General features: G+C 39.6%; 1 protein-coding gene across 3 annotated transcripts in view; it reads left to right on the forward strand.

The window, feature by feature from the left end:
• The window catches only part of LOC135470051 (high affinity 3',5'-cyclic-AMP phosphodiesterase 7A-like), a 96,499-nt gene that overhangs the window by 74,885 nt on the left and 6,542 nt on the right, over window positions 1-15,072 (forward strand). For all 3 annotated transcript variants that reach the window (XM_064748762.1, XM_064748761.1, XM_064748763.1), the window contains exons 5-14: window positions 3,104-3,167; window positions 3,384-3,479; window positions 5,112-5,212; window positions 8,454-8,585; window positions 9,117-9,208; window positions 10,226-10,307; window positions 10,737-10,805; window positions 11,587-11,683; window positions 12,144-12,224; window positions 12,504-13,521. In XM_064748762.1, the coding sequence (XP_064604832.1) occupies window positions 3,104-3,167; window positions 3,384-3,479; window positions 5,112-5,212; window positions 8,454-8,585; window positions 9,117-9,208; window positions 10,226-10,307; window positions 10,737-10,805; window positions 11,587-11,683; window positions 12,144-12,224; window positions 12,504-13,483 (1,794 nt within the window). In that variant the 3' untranslated portion in view covers window positions 13,484-13,521. The remainder of the gene's footprint in view (window positions 1-3,103; window positions 3,168-3,383; window positions 3,480-5,111; window positions 5,213-8,453; window positions 8,586-9,116; window positions 9,209-10,225; window positions 10,308-10,736; window positions 10,806-11,586; window positions 11,684-12,143; window positions 12,225-12,503; window positions 13,522-15,072) is intronic.

Here is a 15,072-nt window from a genome sequence, read left to right on the forward strand (position 1 = left end):
ACCTTTGTCATCCTCAGCAGATCCCAGACCAGTCTAGAAATTCCACAGAATTCTCTATATCAGCCTCGGATATCCAGCAGCAATAGTTACAGCTTACATAACAGCTTTGCAAGTTGAATAACCACTGCCACAAAATCATGAGTAAAACAGAACGCTATCGTTTTACATTTATATCTTGTAAAAGTTGAACTTTCAGTTGTCAGTTTTTCGGTTGACCCATATTTGACATCACATTGTGACCTGATTTCTTGCAGTCCGTAGGCCCTATCCCAGTTTCATTTTTTTATTTTCTTTTTTATTTCAAATCTCAGACTCTAAGCGCTTACAGAGAATTTTACTGTGTGTAGGCCTAAATCAGTTGACACTTAAACACCATTTTGTTTCATGGTAATGTCACTGTTCTGTGCATCTTTACAGTCACATACATTATACGATAACTTTTAAACCATTTTTTCCGAAACTAAGATGTTTTGTGTTACATTGTAGCGCAACATTGCACATTGCTGAGACTACGGTCATGTTAAAGCCTAAATTTCTCTGATTGTAAGGCTTCTCATAGAAATAAATTTGTTACACTATCCTTTGTTTGATACTGAATTTTATCCTGTTTCCTGGCGAATGGCACACATGCCTGCCAAGCGGTTGACAGGATAAAATTTGGTATCAAACTCACAGAGACGAGGAAACTTACTTTATGGGTAAGTAAAAAAATTACTGGTAAACTTAAAAGAACTAGTCCACGTCATAGAGACTTCCAAGCTTCAGTGAAGTTCGTGTGGCAAAATTGAGCTTTTCCTTGGCTACACTCTCTACATGAAAATGAAAAAAAAACTCAATTAGGACATAATCTTTTTTGTGCAGTTAAGATCTTTTAACCACATCACTTCAAGGCTCTTGTACATACACACTTAGAGCATTTCCACTAATTTATTGGGGTGGATTAGAACCAACCTGACATTTTTTATTTTCTGCCTGTTTGATTTACAGGTCAGTGGACAGTCATCATTTTAAAAGCAGTTTAAATGTATTTTTGAAGTCTCTGCTATTGATCAGAATGGGTTCAATGGGTTTTGTGTTTGTGAAGCCAGCTGTGATGGTGGCACTTCAACCTTTTCACTGGGTGGGCTCAGTTTTTTGTTATCTCCATTACGTCAGCATTATTTCTCTCCATTCCGTTTTTCCCCTTCTGGAATGCTCTCTGTATTTGACATGATGAGCATTTTGCCTGTGAATTGGATCACCTTTCTGTGGCAGTAAGGTCCCTAGTCCGTGCATGATTTCACGGCACAAGTGTCAGCAGTTGTGTTTCCCTGAATAATTTATTGGCCTCCATCCATAAGCCGATGCAGAAGTCATGATTATTTGATGGTAGTCTAAATGTAAAGGTATACATCATTTGCCAGAGATCTTGTCAGATCAGCTTGGGGACAATGTCTGTACTCTTGTACCCAATGCTGTCTTTAAGGTGATCAGTGTCTGACAACCAGCTCCACTATTGTTCCTTCAGGATATGCAGTGTGTGTCTGGCTTGTACAATTGTTCACATGTAGAATACTCTCTGTTCTGTGCAGTTGTTCACATGTTGAATATGCTGTGGCCTGTGCAATTGTTCACATGTAGAATATGCTGTGGCCTGTGCAGTTGTTCTCATGTAGAATATGCTGTGGCCTGTGCAGTTGTTCACATGTAGAATATGCTGTGGCCTATGCAGTTGTTCACATGTAGAATATGCTGTGGCCTGTGCAGTTGTTCACATGTAGAATATGCTGTGGCCTGTGTAGTTGTCCTCATGTAGAATATGCTGTGGCCTGTGCAATTGTTCACATGTAGAATATGCTGTGGCCTGTGCAGTTGTTCACATGTAGAATATGCTGTGGCCTGTGCAATTGTTCACATGTAGAATATGCTGTGGCCTGTGCAGTTGTTCACATGTAGAATATGCTGTGGCCTATGCAGTTGTTCACATGTAGAATATGCTGTGGCCTGTGCAGTTGTTCACATGTAGAATATGCTGTGGCCTGTGCAGTTGTTCACATGTAGAATATGCTGTGGCCTGTGCAGTTGTTCACATGTAGAATATGCTGTGGCCTGTGTAGTTGTCCTCATGTAGAATATGCTGTGGCCTGTGCAATTGTTCACATGTAGAATATGCTGTGGCCTGTGCAGTTGTTCACATGTAGAATATGCTGTGGCCTGTGCAATTGTTCACATGTAGAATATGCTGTGGCCTGTGCAGTTGTTCACATGTAGAATATGCTGTGGCCTATGCAGTTGTTCACATGTAGAATATGCTGTGGCCTGTGTAGTTGTCCTCATGTAGAATATGCTGTGGCCTGTGCAATTGTTCACATGTAGAATATGCTGTGGCCTGTGCAATTGTTCACATGTAGAATATGCTTTGGCCTGTGCAATTGTTCACATGTAGAATATGCTGTGGCCTGTGCAGTTGTCCTCATGTAGAATATGCTGTGGCCTGTGCAGTTGTTCACATGTAGAATATGCTGTGGCCTGTGCAATTGTTCATGTACAATACTCTCTGGTCTCCACAATTGTTCGCATAAAATACCTGTGATGTGTGCAATTAATAGAAAACTGTCTGGTCTTTGCCAATATATGTTGGAGACTGTCTAATCTGTTATGGTATTTTGTATTATTGAAAGAAAAATAAAAATATTCTATGTTCATATTCTATGGCATTTTTCACTAAAAATAGTTGGGTGTTTTAGGTTACGTACTTTCTGAACTGAAAACATTGTTCATGTAGAATGACTGTTCATCAAAGTTACTGTCTGCTTTGCGATATAATTCTTAAATTTGTGACCAGCAAATCAAAAGCCTGTATAGATTTCACCAGAAACACTTGGGAAATCTTGAAAGATGGTCATGCACAAAAGTGTACAAGCCTAAACGACACCTTCATTTGATCAGCGACATGGAGATGCAGGGGTTACAAATGAGTTCATATTGTACAGAATTGGTTTGAGTTGAATTGACACAACCCCAACCCCCCACCCCAACGCCCCTATTGCATGCTCGTTCTACTCTCTGATCTGAAGTAGTCTCTTGAGTAAAGCTACATTTACATCTGATATGTTCTTTTCAGTGCCTTTTAAGCTGTGCTGGTGATTGGACATTTGATGTGTTCCAACTGGACAGAGTGACCGGTGGTAAGTGTCCGTTTCTCAACATTATACTCCAACATTGTTACTCCACAAGAATTTGGAACTCATTTTAATACATACATTCTTACTTAGTTGAAAGACAATTTTTAATGGTGTAATTTCAGAAGTCATGTCACATGCTTGTCAGAGATATTGATATGCCTGTGTTTGGATGTGTTAGTGTCTGAGCGAACTAGTGGTGTTATTCTCTCCTACTTTCAGGACGTTCACTTCTCCATGTCGCCTTACATGTGTTCCAGGAGCATGATCTCATTCGAACCTTCCAGCTGGATATTGTCAAACTTATGAGATGTATCAGTAAGTCAGCTTTATGTCATTCAGATCTGCCATTTAATCTTCTATCTTAATTACTCTTGTTACATTCTGTTACTTTGTTCTTAGATGCTGTTATTTGACCTCTGTTACGATTCCCAATGCACATGGCTTTTTGAAAAGCCTAGTTGTCTCTTTTTGGTTTGGGGTTAATGTACTATTCTGTGTACTAATTGAAATTGCAGGTCAGTGAAATGTTACCTTTAAAAACATGTTCCAATATTGGTTATGGAATATACAAAGAGCTTTGAGCCCAGTTTAGAAACTTCTCTTTTGGCTTCTTGGAAAATGAATTAGACACACTGTCAAACAAATCTGCTACAATCATCATGTAGAGATCCAGGTGATTAATATAGAAGTCTTACAGCTACCCTAGAAAGATCTTTGAGCAAATTTCAAAAGCTATTTAATGTTATGGCTAAGATTCCAAGCCCGTTTTCATTCCGCTTAATGGAGTGGTGGAGTGGTGATATTCCGTGATTACTACACAGGGGACCTCATTGTCAATCTGGTCAGGAGAGTCACTCCCAAGGGAGGTTATCAGTGACGTCAGGTAGTGATTTCTGGTGAGAGTCCATTGTAAAGGAATTACAGAAATGGATTAAACTCGGTGAGGGGACATTGGTTGAACTGAGCCTTAGAGACTGCTAACTCCGCAATTTCCTGTCCTTCGTCTGATGAGCCGTCATTGTTTCCATTGGTTGATGGATGGCTCAGGGGGAGTTGTGCTGCCTTCCTTGATGCACGTCAGCTCAACCTTTAACTCTTCTCACTATTAAGGAATTCCGGAATGTTGTAGAAAGAAAAAAATATAATATACATGTATTTTATAATGTGTGATGTATGGAGCACTTTTGGTGGTGAAGAGAATGCAACATCTATGTGATGACACATTTTGAGTCATTTTGCTCATTCGTTTTGTCCGCATATTGACCTCTAGTGTTTGGCTGGTAAGATATTTGTTACCATAGTGCCAGATTCTTTCTCATTAGCTGTTCAGTTTTGTGAAGCAGAAGTCATGAACTGAATGAATTCAGCAATAGCCGATGCCGGGAAAAACCCAGATGCCTAATGAAGTGTCAGTTAATCTTCAGATATGCCTTTCCAGTGTACACTAGAAGAGGAAAGACTAAAGTGGCCCTCCTCTGCTCAATCATGACCAGTATAACAGACACCAGCCTGTGCTGGTAAATCACCGTATTTGAAAACCACAAATTTCTCACCTATTTCCCCACCTCTTTTTTCTTGAATGAATGAGGAAGATTAAAACTTCCTTATTTCTGACTAAATTATGTAATTTAAATAAACATTAGTACGTTAAATATTATTAATTATTAAGAGTTTGAAATTATTTTAAGACTGTGTACATGTATGAGAAAGCAGAGGCTTAGATCTAATACAACATTAAGCATCATTTGGATTCTCATTCAGTTAGTGAATCATTTATTATGCTGAAATTTATTATGCTTTATATATTTATTATCATATATTATATTTAATCAAAATTAAATATCTTACACTGTGTACCTCCAACATTGTGGTTTTACAAACATAAATGTTTTATCAGTATAAAGAAATAAAACAATTAATTGGAAAACCATGTTTATGTATTTTCAGCATTGGTTGAAGAAGGTTACCACGGTGATAATCCATATCATAATGCTGTTCACGCTGCGGATGTTACACAGGCTATGCATTGCTACCTCCTTGAGAAGAAGGTTAGTGTTACTGATGCCATCGGAGGAAAATTACGACGTTTTCATCCTACCTCCTCTTTGTGAGGTCCAACCCTTGTAATCTAGACCATATGGTTGAATGGAATGTGATAAATAGCTGTGAAACAAATCATCGCTATTTCTCCTTATGTTCAGTAATTACAGTGGTGATGGTGAACAAAGTTTTTTGCACATTAGCAATTGCAAATTGATTTTAAAGAATGAAATGGATCTGTTTGCTCTGTGAAGAAGAAATATTTGACACACATATTTGTTATCGGTTGAAATTATGCTCCTCTATTTGGTGTGGGATAGAATATTATGAACATTGATTATTTGCAAAAAGTTAAAATTAGGAAAGCGGCAGCTTGATAAGAAGTAAACTCAATGAACATTGGTGAAGAAAGTGGCATAAGGATGAGGAGAATTCTAATTAAGTGAAGGGGAAAAATAGTCCCTCTGCTAGACTTGTCGTACATGGATGGGGAAAAAAGGAAATGCCTGTAATGATTGTAGTTTATTTCATTGGATGTTTTTGCTGTTAAAATAACACTATGTTCAGGAGGCTAACAGTTACCAGCTAATGAAGATTTATAATGATTTGGGGGAGAAAAACACTGGGTGAATAGATCAGTTTGGATGGTGTGTTCGTTATGTTCAAGAGTGTTGTTGGTTTGACTGATTGTTTATGTGGCCCTGGTGATCAGAGACTGCCGGCGGACGATGCCCTGGGTGGGGTGATACGTCCACAGGATGATGGGGTCAAGGGAGAGTGGGGCGATTGAGTAGGATATGAAGGATTGCTGACAGTCATGAGTCCAGACACGACAGATCAGGCAGCCGCAGCTAGCCCGCTATTTATCTCATCAAATAGAATTAGGCAAAGGTTGAAGAGAAAGTCATTAGATTCCTCACCTATCTCAATTTCATCTGCTGAGCGATGAGTCGTGGAGAAAGAGACGCGAAAGCTAATCTCTGCAAGTCATGAGCTGTTGTGTTTTTCCACTTTGTCGACATTTGTTTATAGGCCTCTGATGTGGCAGTCCCTAACACTGGCTAAATCATAAGGCGGAGTTCTGGAAAAATACCGTCTAATTTTGGTTTGGCTCAAAGCGTTGTTGTTGATGTGGAAAATCAATTGATGGAATCAGTATGAGTGGACATGGGACCAGTTCAGAGGCGGATTGTAACAGGCACTTGAAAATCCCAGCAAATACCAAAGTGTTTCTTGCTAGTTATCCTTTGATAGGGAGCTTGATTGCTTTGCTAGAGAGATGAGACCGTGTGAGAGGAGAATTGGTGGCTTCAGATATCATTCCAGCTCAGTTTGGGTCCAGCCGTCTCAGCCCTGTGCTGCTATACTTTACACATCTCTCAGTTGGAGGGGAATTAAAGGTGCCCGATCACTCAAATTACCCTATGTTCAGGCAAGAGAAAAGTGGCCCAGTCTTGGCAGTTGATGTGTTCAACTGTGGTCTGTATATTATTTCAATCCCGGAGAGTTCTGTCAGGGACTCAAGGGGTTACTTGTAGTAAAATCTGGCCTTAGTGCCAAAACCGGATATTGAGTTTAGATGAACTTTCATAACTTAGATGACCAGAAGACTCTTATTGCCAGAAGAAGAATGATTACTCTCTGAGTGGAAAATTATTTGATATGTTTACAAATGTTGTACGTCAGAGGTATCTCTTATGACTGCTACTTGTTTATAAGTTTAAGGACTCTTACAAGTAATTATAAGGAATGATCCTGATAATAATAAAGGTGAAAAACAAGACACAATTGGCAACACTGGGCTGGCCACACCATTGTTTCCGCATAATTGTAAGCGCCCTTAGGTTTTCTGTTTGGCATTTGGCTTGTAGAGTTACCATGCTTGGACTGCATGGAACAGCATGACTGGTGTCTTCGACACAGTTTTCCTGTGAGGCAGCACTGTTGGTACTGAGTACTTTAAAAATTAATGAACAGTTACATCTGAGCAGAAAGTTTGCCTTATTCTGACTAAAGACATGATTATCATTTAAATCTCTCTTCCTAATTTGCCTCAGCTGTAACAGATTCACCCCATTACTAGGCCCCATGTACATACATGTGTTAGTACATGTAATGAGCTAGTGATATGATAACTGGTACATTTGTGGAATGTTTGTCTTTGCCTCTGTCATCACAAAAATTTAGAGCCAAGTTAACACACAAAAAAATGAAGTAAACAAAAACAAAGGAAATTGTGAATATGATATTGTGAATGTTTTTGAATTCTTCGTCTGTTCTGTTCCCTGTCATCTTACTGTTAAATTAACAGCATTCAGTAATGATGTTAAATCAAAAGATGTGAATTGTGTGAATACAGATGTCCACTGGATTCTAGTTTCCAAAATTGTGCCTCTTTCAGTTAAACTTCAGCTGAGTCACGGACAGTTTCTGTGTTCTGTATATTTTACAACATTCAGTTAATGTAGCTCATTCACCAAGTATGTCGGCTCATCTTTTTTGCCGGGAATTTAGTCTCCACAGCAACTGTTCGTGATTTAGTCTTCACAGCAACTGTTCGTGATTTAGTCTTCACAGCAACTGTTCGTGATTTAGTCTTCACAGCAAGTGTTCGTAATTTAGTCTTCACAGCAAGTGTTCGTAATTTAGTCTTCACAGCAACTGTTCGTAATTTAGTCTTCACAGCAACTGTTCGTAATTTAGTCTTCACAGCAACTGTTCATAATTTAGTCTTCACAGCAACTGTTCGTGAACTACATGTAATTAGGACAAAGCAGAAAATTGAAACTTATTAAACTGACTAAACTAAATTAAAATTTAAGTTTGGTTTTACAAATCATAGGTGTTAAATCATATGTATACAGGTGATTTATAATAACTCTGCATGTATGATCTGTTTTCCTGGGGCCATAAACTGGACTGGTATAGGAGATCAATTCCTGACTACGATGTTTCTTTTTTATACAAAGCTTTCACTTGTTAACGACTACAGTGGTGCGAGTTCCATTGTGTCAACAATGTGTGGAGTCATGTGTACTGCTTCTCACTATAAATACACACATACATATTTGCTTTTGACAGAGGTAGTATTGGAGTATTAACTGCCAACATGTATGCACTTGTTTGTAGCATGCACTTTGGCATTTGGTTGCCGTCTGTGAGATAAAGATGACTTCATTGACTTATTGTCTCCCTTAATTCAGCAAGCGATCTTCATTTACCTCTCTGCTTTGTATTTTTTTTCAACAGCTCAAAGATTATCTTACTCCAATAGAAAAACTTGTGGCCATCTTTGCTGCCATGACACATGACCTTGATCATCCAGGGGTCAACCAGGCATTCCTCATAGCAACAACCAATCATCTCGCTTCATTGTATAATGTGAGTACCTGAGATGAAGTCATCTGTACAGTCAGGGGAGACTATAATAGGCTACTGATAACTGTACAGTTCCCTGTCAAGATGTACTTTGCTACTATAGATTACCATTTTCAGATAACTATACAGATTGCCATTCATATACATATAAGTGAAACTGGTATTTTTATGTATGGTTTGAAGTTGCTGTTATTACAAGCAAAATTTAAAATTTCAATGTCCTTAATCAAACTAAGCCTTAACTCTAAGCATTGTTTGAATAAAATTATCATTTCTTCTGACCAAATTCTATTAATTATGTATGTACACACATGAGATAAGAGGTTTGAATGTTACATTAGTAAGCACAGGTGTATACAGAGTTTCTGGTGGTATTTTCTGTGAATCTGTGTCAGACACAACTGTCAGATACTGTCAGAGTGACATGTAGGCCTGCACCGCAAGCACTATTATTATGATGTGTTGTGGTGAATCCATCCTGTGTTTTGTCAATAGAAACATGTGTTATGTATTTATGTATATTTGACGCTGCAGAATAGCTCTGTACTTGAAAATCATCACTGGAGAACGGCTATCGCTGTGCTACACGAGTCTGAACTGCTCAATTCCCTAGATGCTCAACAGTGGTAAGTCTTTCTGCAGTAGTAATTCCTACTGGAGTATACAGAACACATCCAAAAGCGCCACATTTGTTTGGACAGGGCCCATATTTTTCTTTTCTATTTCAAAGAAGATCTAATTGTAAAGGATCGTAAAAATTGGAATTTTGATTGTCTAAATTAGAAATAATTTGCAAGTTGTCAATACTTTCTTTGGGAGTGTTTAGGATGAAGATTCTGTTAAAACAAAATCTTTCTATTACTTCATTTTTTGCCTGACATGATGACATTTAAGTACACACGACATCATCAGTTCCTAATGAATGAAATAAGCCACAAATGATGATCTACTATCAAAAGCTTGAGCTGTCATCAGAATGTCATTCAGTGTCACATTATGAATACATTAACTTCACATTGCACAAACTGCGCAGAAGCTACTGGAGATTTTATTTTGAGGATATATTGATATCATGTGACTTTTATCAGAGAGAATAGGAAATGAATCAGAGCAATGTCTTGTTCTCTGACACCCAGCCCATCCAAATATCCATGTTATTCTGATATAGTAAGGAATAGAAAAATAGTTCAGTGTTTTGTTTGGAAGGTTGCCAGTGTAAATGATTTGAACAGTTGCATGTGTTTATGTAAGTGGGTAGCAATAGGACAAAGCTGTCAGTCAGTCAGTGCTTTAACACACAGCAAATGTCATTGGATTCTTCCCCATAGTTCATTTGTAAGGCTGCAGTTATTGGTTGTTGTGCAGCTGTGCAGTGATTGGCTGTAACATTTGACAAAGCCATGTAAATGAGCTTTGACACAGTAGATTCCTGGAATGTTTCATAAAACCTGTTGTTTTCTCCGAACCTCAAATGAATGACATTACGTTACACATTATTGGTACAGCTGTGGTGACTGAATATTGTAACAAAAATTGAGCGATATTTGACATACCTTCCATTGATGATCTCTGATGTTGACCTACTAAATGTTAATAACAGTTCATTATGTTAGGTATCTGCAAGCTTTGATCTGTGTTTACAGGCAGAGTATAGAGTGGCAGCTGAGGTCACTGATACTGGCCACAGATATTACCCGTCAACAAGAATTCCTCACCAGGTTCAAGGTAAGGGCTGTCCAGATCTGGCACAAAATCTTATAGATTCAGTGAGGTGCATGACAGGAAATTCATATTCTTGTGATTACTGGAACATTAAAAACAATATCTGGTTATCTTTCAAGACACTTTAATGCCCTCAGAATATGCCTAGGCACAATGTACGCATACCTGTCATTTTTGTCGTCTTACTCAATAATCTCACCAGATAACTTAACAAAATTTTGAAATATTTTTCAAGTTTCTTGTGAAATGTATGATACTTTTTGGATACAACAGTGGAGACATTACAAATAAGCTTGAGTTATGAGGAAAAGAGCTCAACAGTTTGTATTAAATGTGGTACAAAATGTTAGACATTATTTCCATTTTCTTTCACAACAATGCTTTGTTTACACACCAGTTCTTTGATTTCCTTTTTTATCTTTATGTTTCCAGAAAATCCTTGATGGAGAAGCGGATTTTGAATATGAAAACAACTTTGAACACAGACATTTCCTTCTTCAGGTGTGTACATTTCTGTTGTCTTTGTTCAATGTATCTGTGTGATCTGCATTTTTCCCCATTCTGCTTCTCCTGCTTCATACCAGGAGGTCACAGGTGGTCCAGGAATGTTCGGTGTAGGAGCACTCCCTTAGACAGTGACAGGCCAGGTGGAGAGGCAGCCAGTTGATCAGCATCCTGATGGAAATGATAGTGAAAATGACTGTAAAATGAGAGCTTTTGCGTGTGACCTTGCAGTAAGCTGTGACGGATGACATAGCTCTCTTGACACTCTTAATCTTTCATGGCCTAATTCAACTCTTTTGTCATGTAACCTTTGTCTGATGAGGTCAGCAAATAACACACCGACACCTCGTCAAGGGTTTAACCAGTGTCGTGTGTAATCTGACTTTCCACAAATAAATTAAACATCTGTACAGATACACGAGATCTTTGTGCCCCATCAGTCGAGCTAGCACTGAAAGGGAGAAAACTTTTTCAGTTGGGCACACTAAGGGGAGATAACTGTTACTGTTTAACAGCTATACAGTTATGAGTTTTATTTAATTTGTAACCTTTATTAAGCAGCATTTGATATCCAGAATGATTGGCCATGATTGTTTGCTCTGAGTAAAAATATATGAGCTTATACACATGTGCTAATGTAATCATATAATATGATGTGAGCTGTATTAACTGAACACTTTTCAGCATTTTTCAGCCACTTTTCAGTGCCTCTGAGACAAGCACTAGGATAAAACCAGCAGTCTGCAGATGTCTTATTGATAGTAGTTTTTTGTTTCAGATTGCGTTGAAGTGTGCTGATATTTGCAACCCTTGTCGTCCCTGGGAAGTCAGCAAACGCTGGGGACAACAGGTGTGTGAGGAATTCTTCAAACAAGGTTAGTGCTTGCACAATCTTTGGTCTGCGTAATTTACACAATTAATACTAATATAAAAATAGCAATCAGATAACTTTTCTCAAACCATGACAATAGCCATCCACATCTTTTAATTCAAAATGTTCTTTATTATGAATACCCCTGAGGATCCTGATTCAATTGTACTCTATAAAATGTTGTCTTTAAAACAAAACTTTCAAAGTGTGGCAGTACATAGTTTACTTGTGGGGATTTGCTGGTCTTGCACAGCATACAGTATACATGTATAGGTATACATGGTTCAGTGTCCACCAAATAAAAATAATCATGCTTAGAGAATTACTTCATGTTTAGTGTATCTGTATGTTACCATTAAGTTACTGTTTTTCTAACGTCTGTGATGCTTGTCAATCCCTGAACCTGTAAATCAGGTGTCAGATATATGTCCAGTAGTCCCGTTCACACCTGTCTTTGATTACAGGTGACTGTGAGAGACAGCTTCAGCTACCTGTCACCCCTAACTGTGATAGAAACCTCACAACTGTGGCCAAAATAAATGCTGGTAAGTAACAGCTAGCGTGATGTCAGTGCTGGGACCACCCCAACAACAACACATGTGATCGCAGTACTGAAATAATTGTGAGGCACAGCTCAGTGGGCTGAAGAATTGAGACTCTTCCAGTAATAGCATTTTGTTGTGTATGTAACTTAATGCTCTGAATATATGAACATGTGAAACAAGAGTAGATACATGTAACTGTAGTCAACTAAGAGCAAACAAATCCAGACAACTGAAAAAGAAATTTGCAAACATTTACTGATGAGTTTTCTCTGGTTGCAGGTTTCATGGAGTATGTGTGTTGTCCATTGTTCAGAGAATGGCACAGATTTGATCCGTCAGAAACCAGCGCAAAAATGTTAGAAAATATAAACTATAACCAGAGAAAATGGCAGGGTGTGATAGAAGCAGAGAAAGAGCAGATGATAGTTCCCCCTGTCAAAGTGCTGGGCAAAATACAACTTGGTAATGCTGACAGTAGTTCTAACAGTGCTGATGCATTGGGCGACAGGAATGACGATGACAAGGAGAACTGTCCTCTGGAGGAACAGCCCGAGGAGGAAGGGGAAATCGTGGAAATCACCCAGTACAGGACCATAGTGTTTGGTGAAATTGAACCTAGACAGGAGGAGGAGCTTCAGTCTACATGTCGCAGCTTGTCACCTGTCTCGGAGGACTTGTCTGTCAAAGGACGGCCTGTGGCATTGTCTGGGCGACGTCACAGCATGCCTCACTCAGTCATACGGCGGGAGTACACACGCCTGACAGTGCGGCGGGAGAGCTTCCCAAGGGCACAATACTCCCGCCGTAGGAGTCTGCCCAAAACACCCATCTATCAAGCTACCTCATTTGACACTCTTGTGGGCAAACTGTCCATGTACGATGGAGAGAGACCTCCGTCTAATGGGAACAAAACGTTGTCCTTAGAAACTCTCATCTCCAGACCCAAGATCTCCAACCTGAGTCCCAATGTGGAGGCCAGTCAGCTTGTTACTAGCTTGTCTAAGAGACGCGACCTCTTCCACGTCGTGTCTCAGAATCCTCCTGATCAGATCAAGGCCTTCTCCTATCGCAGGCCTTCCTCCCCCAACCCCGTGCGGCATCTTGAGCTGGCTGCCATCCAGCGGGGCGGAGTCACGCCTACTTCCATTACCTCAGGGGATGTCCCATCACAAACCACAACAACATCAATGCAGTCCAGTTGTAGTGAACCCATCAGCCTCTCTCAGTCACACATGAGGAGCCGGTCAGAACACCACTGACCAGGGCACTATTGTTAGCTCTACTCCATCTTTCTCAGGTGAGATATCCCACAACTTGCTTCCTGAGAATACTTTCATCATGTTCCCCATACAAAGCTGTCTAAGTCAAGAGATTTGCCAGGTAACTGAAAAAGGTTAGAGGTATACTCCAAACTCTCCAGTTTCTTCCACCCATAAACCAGAGTGCTGTCATATAAGTGATAAAGGTTAGAGGTATACTCCAAACTCTCTGGTTTCTTCCACCCATAAACCAGAGTGCTGTCATATAGGCGATAAAGGTTAGAGGTGTACACCAAACTCTCCAGTTTCTTCCACCCATAAACCAGAGTGCTGTCATATAAGTGATAAAGGTTAGAGGTGTACACCAAACTCTCCGGTTTCTTCCACCCATAAACCAGAGTGCTGTCATATAGGCGATAAAGGTTAGAGGTGTACACCAAACTCTCCAGTTTCTTCCACCCATAAACCAGAGTGCTGTCATATAGGTGATAAAGGTTAGAGGTATACACCAAACTCTCCAGTTTCTTCCACCCATAAACCAGAGTGCTGTCATAGAAGTGATAAAGGTTAGAGGTATACACCAAACTCTCCAGTTTCTTCCACCCATAAACCAGAGTGCTGTCATAGAAGTGATAAAGGTTAGAGGTATACACCAAACTCTCCAGTTTCTTCCACCCATAAACCAGAGTGCTGTCATATAGGTGATAAAGGTTAGAGGTATACACCAAACTCTCCAGTTTCTTCCACCCATAAACCAGAGTGCTGTCATATAAGTGATAAAGGTTAGAGGTATACACCAAACTCTCCGGTTTCTTCCACCCATAAACCAGAGTGCTGTCATATAGGTGATAAAGGTTAGAGGTGTACACCAAACTCTCCGGTTTCTTCCACCCATAAACCAGAGTGCTGTCATATAAGTGATAAAGGTTAGAGGTGTACACCAAACTCTCCGGTTTCTTCCACCCATAAACCAGAGTGCTGTCATATAAGTGATAAAGGTTAGAGGTATACACCAAACTCTCCGGTTTCTTCCACCCATAAACCAGAGTGCTGTCATATAGGTGATAAAGGTTAGAGGTATACTCCAAACTCTCCAGTTTCTTCCACCCATAAACCAGAGTGCTGTCATATAGGTGATAAAGGTTAGAGGTATACTCCAAACTCTCCAGTTTCTTCCACCCATAAACCAGAGTGCTGTCATATAGGTGATAAAGGTTAGAGGTGTACACCAAACTCTCCGGTTTCTTCCACCCATAAACCAGAGTGCTGTCATATAAGTGATAAAGGTTAGAGGTATACACCAAACTCTCCGGTTTCTTCCACCCATAAACCAGAGTGCTGTCATAGAAGTGATAAAGGTTAGAGGTATACACCAAACTCTCCGGTTTCTTCCACCCATAAACCAGAGTGCTGTCATATAGGTGATAAAGGTTAGAGGTATACACCAAACTCTCCGGTTTCTTCCACCCATAAACCAGAGTGCTGTCATATAGGCGATAAAGGTTAGAGGTATACACCAAACTCTCCGGTTTCTTCCACCCATAAACCAGAGTGCTGTCATATAGGCGATAAAGGTTAGAGGTGTACAC

The sequence above is a fragment of the Liolophura sinensis genome, chromosome 7, assembly GCF_032854445.1.
Source record: "Liolophura sinensis isolate JHLJ2023 chromosome 7, CUHK_Ljap_v2, whole genome shotgun sequence".
Lineage (NCBI taxonomy): Eukaryota > Metazoa > Mollusca > Polyplacophora > Chitonida > Chitonidae > Liolophura > Liolophura sinensis.